We start from the raw sequence: 8733 nt of genomic DNA, 5'->3' as shown, positions 1-8733 counted from the left end.
TTGGTGGCTTCACTTACGTGTTCGGCGCGCAACATCTGCCTATTGTTTTGTAACCGGAACCTACACTGCCTGCAGTTGCATGCATAACTTCTAGTTATAAATATTGGAGTTTTGTAATTCGAGTTTAAACCGTCCCCGTACATTAATTATAATGATTTTAGTGGTTGAGCTGAATAGGCTAAAAACTCTATTTACTGTTTTCAGATAAAGCACACCGTAAAATGCTTGTTTGTCGAGGTCCGCCTTACAAAGACAGCATCGCATCCAGTAAGTACCTAAACAATAGAATCAATCTTTGAATTCCTGAATCAGTTGTCTAAATAAAAAGAAGCTTGTTTCCAAATATGGATGCTTTGTCACTTAGGGTCAGCGCACACTATCGGAGGGGCGGTGAAGGTGAAGCACAGTCATGTGAACGCTGACTTCGCACGGATGAGGACTCGTAGCCTGTGTAACCGAGAGGAACTGATGAACCATTCAAGTGGAAAAGAGTCTCGCATTGTTCGGACATACGGCATGACTTCCGTGTGTTTTCTCTCTTCCCGGTCATCAAATAAAGGTTTTAATTACTTTTGGTTTATACTTAAAACTATGTTCACTGTTTTTCATGTTGAAAGTGTGCGCTGATCCGTAGGTATGAAAATAAGCAAATGGAGGACATACACACAGTTAATCTAATGACATTTTGTATACAGTATCAATTATTTTAATAGAACCAATAATGACCATATAGCGCAGTGCTCACTATAAACTTGGCGTTTATTTATTTGTCACAGGACTAAGACTGGAAGCTAGAAGTAAGTCTCAATCACCTTCCAAGATACCAGTGAGGCCAGGGGCACATAGTGAGTAGTTTTTGTGTAGTTTTAAAAACTTTGTCATTTATCAACAATAATGATATGAAGTGATAGTTCTCCTAAATCATTTGCACAAACGACCCTATTTGGAATTTTAAGATTACGCAGTAATACAATAGGGTTATCTTTGCGTGGATAGTAAAAAACCCTTGTAACTTTAATTTTTGTTAATCTTTAAAGTTAGCCTGCATATAGTCCCACTTATAGGCACATGTCACCTCTCACAATGAGAGGGCTTAAACTGTACTTCCCACGCATCGAGTATAAAACTTGAAATAGAGACAAAATAATGGCAATTCATCAGGCAAATGGGCCTTATATCACTTTTAAATATCAACTCTCATTTGCACTGAAATCACAAATTAGAAAGCTGAAATAGTACAGCGCCAATAACTGACCTGTGTGTGTACGTCTCCTTATATTCGTAAAATATTCTGTACTTGTAGTAATAATGATAATATCTGTAACTAATAAACTAATAAAACAAATGGAATCACATTTCATCGGTAATTAATTATTAAATATGTAATTTTTAAATTATCGTCCATTATAGCAAAGCTCAAGTTACATTGGTCTATTTGAAGTGAAACAATTGACGAATTCGGCCTGGCCAATCGGAGCGCAGTTGTCACCGTAGTGATATGGCAGAATAGTTTTCAAACAAATTAAATGACATTTCGTCTCTATTTCTGGTTAGATACTCGATTCTCCCACGTGAGCTCAATACGGATTGGGAACTTCACACACATCATTAATTAATTGGTTTACGGACGTGTGCAGCTTGCCGTATGATGCTTTCCTTTACTGAAAAGCTCATGGTAAATTTCAAAAACTCCGAGATGAACTCACAACCCTATGCTCTAGAAGCGGTAGGTCAAACCGTTACCATGGCTGTTAATTAGTTTCAGTGAATTTTATGGGTAAACCCAATCGTAATAATTGAAGCTTTCATGTGAACCTCAGAGGCGACCCAAACTTTTGTTCAGGCTTATTATTTGGCTGCCATGTGTAATTGATCCTGTTTTAGGGGCATGCAGTGAAAATAGATCTTTATCGCCTCGACCAAGATCTGTACAGCGTGATAACAGCCTAGATTGTGTGGATATCCTGAGTAAAAGTAAGAACTTCTAACTTAGTAACACTGCATACCACCTACGTATGTATGTAACGTACGTGCATTTATAATGGACTGTTTGGTATTCTGTTGATTTTGTTTTGTTTATTTGTATTAAGAATAAGAAGAAAAGGGCGATTTATTGCGATTGGGAGAAGATGTAGTGACAAAGACAGTGAAAGGGATGCTTAGATGGTTCGGATACGTAAAAAGAATGAATGAAAGAAGATTCACGAAATAGATTTATTAGGCGAGTGCGAGCGTAAGTTGGTAAGAGCCGACCAGGTTGGTAAGAGGCGAACTTACTATGACCAAATTGACGCCATTATAAAGAAGGGCTAGGTCAGGAGTACCCTAACCGACGAGCGTGTATGAAAACACTGATGCATGTTGATGTGGCAAACGATGTGTGTCAGGATCGTAGCAAGTGGAAAACTGTTGCCTGCCTACCCCGACGGTCAGGTCAACCGTGACCATGGAACCTGTAAAGGCCCCGAAACGTTGGTTTGTTTGAAAAAACAAATATACGCGATTTAAATACGGAAAAATAGTTTCATTTCCTAGGTGTAACAATCGCGAGAACCTTAAACGATGATTTCGAAAAAAAAGTGAAAGTCCAAAATTTTTTTCTTGATATCCGAAGTTTTACGTTTTTCACTTTCTATGTATATATGATAAACGTTAATTTAAATGTTGCACTGAATTACAAATACCATTTTAAACGTTAATTTCGTTCAATTTTATGACTATAAATTTCGTCAATACCGCTGTTACGGATTTTTTTTAGGCATTCCATGTCAGCGAGTAACCAAATTGAGATGAAATAAACATCTGATTATCTTTAGAAATTACGTATTACTGGGACATAGTATTAGATGTTGAAATCCTTCAACTAAGTGAACAACAAACACAATAATCAAACGCGCCGCCGTGTTAAGTGCCGTCTTAAAAGAGATCAAAAGTGCTGTTCATTTATTTGTATTTTTTTTTCAGCTCGTTCGAAAACACTAAGCTTCTTACATCCTTATAACAACAACGCTGACATCATATCGGACACAAGTAGCAGGAGAACCAGCTACAAAGGGACTTCTGATAATACTTCCAAATGTAGTACACTCACAGTTATTGGTGAGATATATGTCTGTACTATATATATTTTAGTAGCAGTAGAGCTCCTTTTGATGTTATCTACTTCTGCCGCCAAGCAGTAATGTGACCATTGCTGCGTTTCGATTTTGAAGGCTAAAGGTGCTGGTGTAATTACTGGCACATGGGACTTGTCAACTTGTCTCAGGGTGACAGGCGCAGTGGCAGTGACCCTCAGATCTTTGCGATTTAAATTTCTAAGTGACACTGCAACTGCTATGGATAGGCGTGTCGCTTAACACCAGGCGTACGACTTGTTTGTCCCATCTCTTGGTATCATAACAACAAAATCCATCAATGGATACAAAGGGATTGTGTTAGGCCACACACCGCCACTCGATAATAGATGCCAGTAAAGTTGTAGATCTAAGCAAGGCAAGATAAGCAAGTTTTTTGTATTTACGAAACGAACATAGTATATTATAAGAAATGAAACTATTATATTATATTTGTTTTTTCAAACACACCGACATTTCGGGCCCTTTACAGGGGCCATTGTCACGGTTGACCTACGCGATTTAAATCCGGAAAAATAGTTTCATTTCCTATGTGTAACAATCGCGAAAACGTAAGAACTCAAAACGTTGTATAAGCAAGAAATTATAAAGTAAACTCTGAAGCTTAATTTCATTTCTTGCAAAATAAAAACAAGAAAAAGTTTGTTGGCACGGCCCATGCATTCACTACCTGCATGACAGTCTGTCGCGCAGGCAGGAGACTGCTCACACACTATCCTGCGTATGCCCCACGTATGGAGTCACGCAGGACGCTTTGCAGGATGGCCTGCACGCTACGACTACATTTATAATCCTGCATTACGCGGCGGACGGCAAGGCGGACTGCCATGCAGGATAATGAATGCCTCCTTTTGGTCTAAATTTAAGTTCGTTTTAAAAATCTCAGACTAGGTTAACACAAAATGCCTTGTAGTCGAAATTATGTAGTGCAATCGTGCCAGAAAATAGATAGATGTAGTTTGCACCTGTGCGACCATTGTATTTATACCTGCATGCTCTTTCTAGGCTCCCGGTCCCTCTAACAGCCTATGCATACGACGTATTTTATACGCGCAAACGCGATTGGAATGCGATGCAGTTGCAGCGAGTAAACCTTTGCACACGTTCACAAATTCAGTGGCGCTGTGAACGCGCGTCATCTGCGCTTATATGCGCGCTGCAGACGCGCCGTAGTCGCGCGCATGTATTGCGTATTTTGATAGGAGATTCTTTTGTAACTTGAAAATAAATAAATAATATTATTTCATATAACTCAATGTCGAAAGCATCTGTCTCTATTTTCCGTTTCTGTATTTGACCAAATGAGAGAGATTCGATTAGCCTTAATTTTGAATTAATTTGATAATAAAGATAAAAATTTGATAATTAATTCGATTCGCGATTGAAATGAATTGATTAAAAAAATCGATAGATCGTATTGAATTGAATCCATCTCCATAAAAATCGAGTCCCTAATTCGTTCCTAAGCGTGTCAACTGCCTAAAAAGCTGAAAATGGCGTGTTTTTGAAGTTACGCTTTGCCCTGACTCTGGCGCACAGACTACAAATCGTCGCGCAAAAGACTGAGCCATAGATACAAAAGTTGAAGTTGAAGTTACGAATACAGTTTTTACAAAGATTATTTATTTTTATTTTAAGTATATTATGAAGAAAAAACGAAGACAGAAATACTAATGAAGAAAGTTAGAACTATATTCCTCATTTTAAACCAAATTACAAAAGACTAAATTGAAAAAATTAAATTGTAGTGTCGTTTTTTAATTTCAATTAATTTTTGAAATGAAGCAACTACGTGAAATTCTAAGTGTAAACTCCAGTGGAGTATAAGGACTGTGTTCTGCATATGACGTACCTATGACTTAACCCACAATGACAGTTTCGAGATTAAATATTTTTAGCAACTTTTTGTCATTACACATTTAAATATCTAATGAATTTTACAGGACAATTATAATAATGAAAAGATTTGTAATGACATAAGCATTACGATTAGTTTATTATTTTTATAAGTTACAAACTTACGATTAGTAATGAAATAAAAATGGTTTATACAAAATTCGATATATCAACAAAATTATTACTTTATGTATCAGGGGTGGTTAACACATTTTTGCAAAGTACTGAAAAACACGTATAAAGTGTCACTTAATCCTTGCAAACACTGAGAAATCACATTATCATAATGACCATGTATTAAAAAATATGTAAAATGAGTTATGCGCACTTAAACTAAATCATTTCAAACCACGTTGAAAGATATGTGTTGTAATTCACATTCATGATTGTAACACATTTTTGCTAAATTCGCCTATGAGATGAACCAGGTTTTTGACAAAATAATTTTTTTATTTCACAATTACTACGATTTTTTTAATGATGTTAGTGAAAAGAATATTAAACTGTACGATCCAAGGCGCAAGACTGCATTCATAACTAATTTTACGGTTTTCTGTAAGTTAACTCATTTATGCATACTAGGGCCCTATAAGCTTCTGGCACGCAACGCGATGTTTGTGCGTGTTTGAATCGATTCAAACGAGGGACGACTCGAATGACGAGCTTCGAACGCGCTTCTCGCGCGGGGCTGTCTCGCGTTTGAATCTGTACAAACACAATAATCTGCTTTTAGAATTTCTACGGCACCGCAATCGAGTGTCGCGTTCGTCAAAGGTGCGTTTACGGCGCTTTTGTTGTCGACGCGTATAAAATACGGCATGTGCATAGGCTCAGGTTGTTAAGTAGCATATTCCGTTACAAATGCCTACTTAGACGACTAAATATTGCTTTCAATTTAAGGGTTCAGACAAAAGCTTTGTAAGGGTTCGGTGTAAGAAAGTTGGCAAAAGAGGCCATGATAACAAATTTCGAAATATAGTTTCCGAGTTTTGCATCGAGCTGATCTAAGAATATGTACTTCATCATTTTCTCAATAGTTATCATACTCATTTTATTTCAGAGAACGGGTACGGATCTCCTTTAGTGTTGCCTATTCATAGGCGTCTAACTCTTAGGCGTGAGGGAGGCAAAGTCGGGAGCAACGGTAAGCGACAAATTCTCTTAGAAACAAAGTATTTTTCTTGTAGGTAGTCTAGTCCGTTCTCCAACTTTTCGGCACTCCTTGTCATAACTAAGAAATTTTGCATTTCGGTAATGGGCATTTCTCCAAGAAGGGCTAAGTTCTCTGACTTCGGTGGTCGGTTTTTTTTCTTAATTTCAGGAAAAACTTTGAGCAGGATGGAAAAAGTTGGGCTAGATTCTTAACAGTTAATGACATATTTGATCCACCGAATTCAGCTTCCACCGAAATCAGAATAATTTAACAAAAAGCATAATTTTTGTATAAAATACTTGTTATGAAAAAGGCAATACAAACATTCAATAATCTACATAAAAATTTACTACTATAACTAACTATTAAATCAAGCTTTAAAAACTAAAATTTATTTAAGAAGCAACCACAATAACGCAAAGAAATTTCACCTTATGATTAGTAATTAAAATCAGTTTTCAGTTTGGTTGTTCAGCCTTTTTTCTACCACACAAAGTCAGCCTTTTTTCAATCACACAAAGTATTCCCGTATTTCGTTTATTACTCTTTATATATAACGAGATAATTCATGAACTTCAACATCTTTCCTTCTGCTTTTTCTTCGCATACCTCCGTCTATCTTTTTCTTTAAGCCTTTCATATATAATTGGATGGCTTTTTATCGTTACTGGTTTAGTGCTTTTGATTTTCCTTATTCATTTTCAGCGAGAAGCAAATAGTAATATAAAAATCAATAATATTAACTAAACATTTAAATGAAAAAACCTATAAAATTCTTACTTTTCTAAGTAAATATAGCTTCGATGGCAGACTGATGACTTTTTTTCTGAATTCGGTGGCAAAAAATGCACCGAATCCAAGGCCACGGAGTTCAGAAAATACCTTAGAGCACATATATGATCTAAGGAAAATACATATATTTTTGACATTACTCGTAAAGGACAATACTTGTAAAACCAATAAATTGTTATTATATTTTAGTCGTTACAACACATATTATAAAAAATATTGCTTACAACCAAAAAAATATAGTTTTTGAAATATCGTATACGCCGCATTCAAAAATCAACCTGGACCAAAATCCACCGAATTACGTACCTATTCACACGTAAAAAGTCCTAAAATTAGCAACAAATCATCCATCTGTTTGTCTCCAGCCGCAGAGGTGTGAGTGATGGACGAATAATGTGAAAGAATTGCGAAACTTCTAAAACACTTCACTTGTGACTGTGTATTGTGATTATATAGTAACTACCGCCGAATTCCGGCGTAAATCTGGGACACGCAGCAATCTTGGTATATGATAAAGCTATTGTCTAGTTTATTGTGAATTTCAGATTATATACTGTCAACTAATTTATTATACGTAAACTAAAGCCTAATGTTGATATACGAATTCAATTTTGAGAAAAATGCCTTTTTGTGTTAGGTTCTGCATTCGGGATACGCCACCGTTGTCAGGTTTTGGCTATTTCGGATTTTTTTCCATTAGGTCCGTAAGGTTTATTGGGAAGATTTTATGCTCTCCTGTAGTGCTAGCACAAACATGCGTGACTTGCACGAGAGCGACTTATAGCGCGAGATGTCTATGCGAAAACAGCAGTATATCGCTACTGTTAGCTTTCGACCTTTCTTTAACACTTTTTTTAGTAAATTTTTGTTTTGAAAAATAAGTGGAGTTTAGCGCATGGACACAAGAAATTGCGGCTTTGGAGAAATGCCCTTATTAAGACTTTGGAGATATCGGCACCTAAAGTTTTTTGGACCGCTAAAATATTGCCAATAACGCTGATTTTGCTTTACAACAGAACTAAATAAGATATTAAAAAAGCTATTATAGGGGGTTGCAGAGCGTTTTGCTAATCCCTGATAAGTTAATAAATCAATTTCGCTAACAATGTTGATTACGTTAGTTATGAATTAGTGGGCAGGTTTGTAAATAAGTTTACACCCTGTATTGTAGGTATCTAGGTAATTAGCTAAAGTGATTAAAAACTGCATTTTTCAGCTGTTAGTGTGTCCAACGCTAAACAGTCTTTGGTTAACGTAAAGGCCCCCCCTATATTGTTGAAGCCAAGAGGTAAGACCAGTTAGCAGGATTATTTATAGTGTTCATAAACGCTATAAAGGTGGATTCGCAATACACAAATTCTGGCAATATATTGCCGCAATTTATAGTGTTGCGCGATATGATCTTGAGTTGACCAATCAGGAACTGTCGCTGCAGAATGACTGAATCCACCTTAAAGCGATTAAAATCTCATAGATAATGTTTGTCAAGATCAAATGATTCAAAAATCTGTTTTTGGACATATCTAGATTCTGTCTAATTGTGAGTCGTCTACAACTTACTTCACGTTATGAACGCCTTAAATATTTCTTTGTTTAGCTAGGTATATACCTAAAATCAAAGATGTAGACTTTTTTTGTTAGAGACAATGTTAAAAAGAATGTTGGTGACTCGTTGGTTCAGTTCTCAATGAACTCACTTAGGTAAACAATTACTATTACAAATTAAACAAATTACTATTAAATGGGTAATTTTCAGGT

At 36.2% G+C, this 8733-nt stretch overlaps 1 protein-coding gene across 4 annotated transcripts; it reads left to right on the top strand.

Moving 5' to 3' along the window:
- Positions 1-209: 209 nt before the first annotated feature.
- LOC113229587 lies at positions 210-8725 on the top strand. Of its 4 annotated transcripts, XM_026463241.1 has the most exons (7): positions 210-267; positions 365-559; positions 777-845; positions 1885-1974; positions 2965-3099; positions 6091-6174; positions 8192-8725. In XM_026463241.1, exons 1-7 carry the CDS (start codon positions 222-224, stop codon positions 8275-8277), a joined length of 705 nt encoding a protein of 234 aa, XP_026319026.1. In that variant the 5' UTR covers positions 210-221; the 3' UTR covers positions 8278-8725. The 4 variants fall into 4 exon arrangements, with proteins under 4 accessions (XP_026319026.1, XP_026319050.1, XP_026319034.1 ...); XM_026463265.1 differs by lacking the exon at positions 365-559; XM_026463249.1 differs by lacking the exon at positions 1885-1974.
- The last annotated feature ends 8 nt before the right edge of the window (positions 8726-8733 follow it).

Source organism: Hyposmocoma kahamanoa, unplaced genomic scaffold, assembly GCF_003589595.1.
Source record: "Hyposmocoma kahamanoa isolate Upper Pololo Valley unplaced genomic scaffold, ASM358959v1 100175, whole genome shotgun sequence".
NCBI lineage: Eukaryota > Metazoa > Arthropoda > Insecta > Lepidoptera > Cosmopterigidae > Hyposmocoma > Hyposmocoma kahamanoa.
The sequence above is the reverse complement of the archived record's forward strand: the minus strand, read 5'-3'. Positions and strand labels throughout refer to the sequence as shown.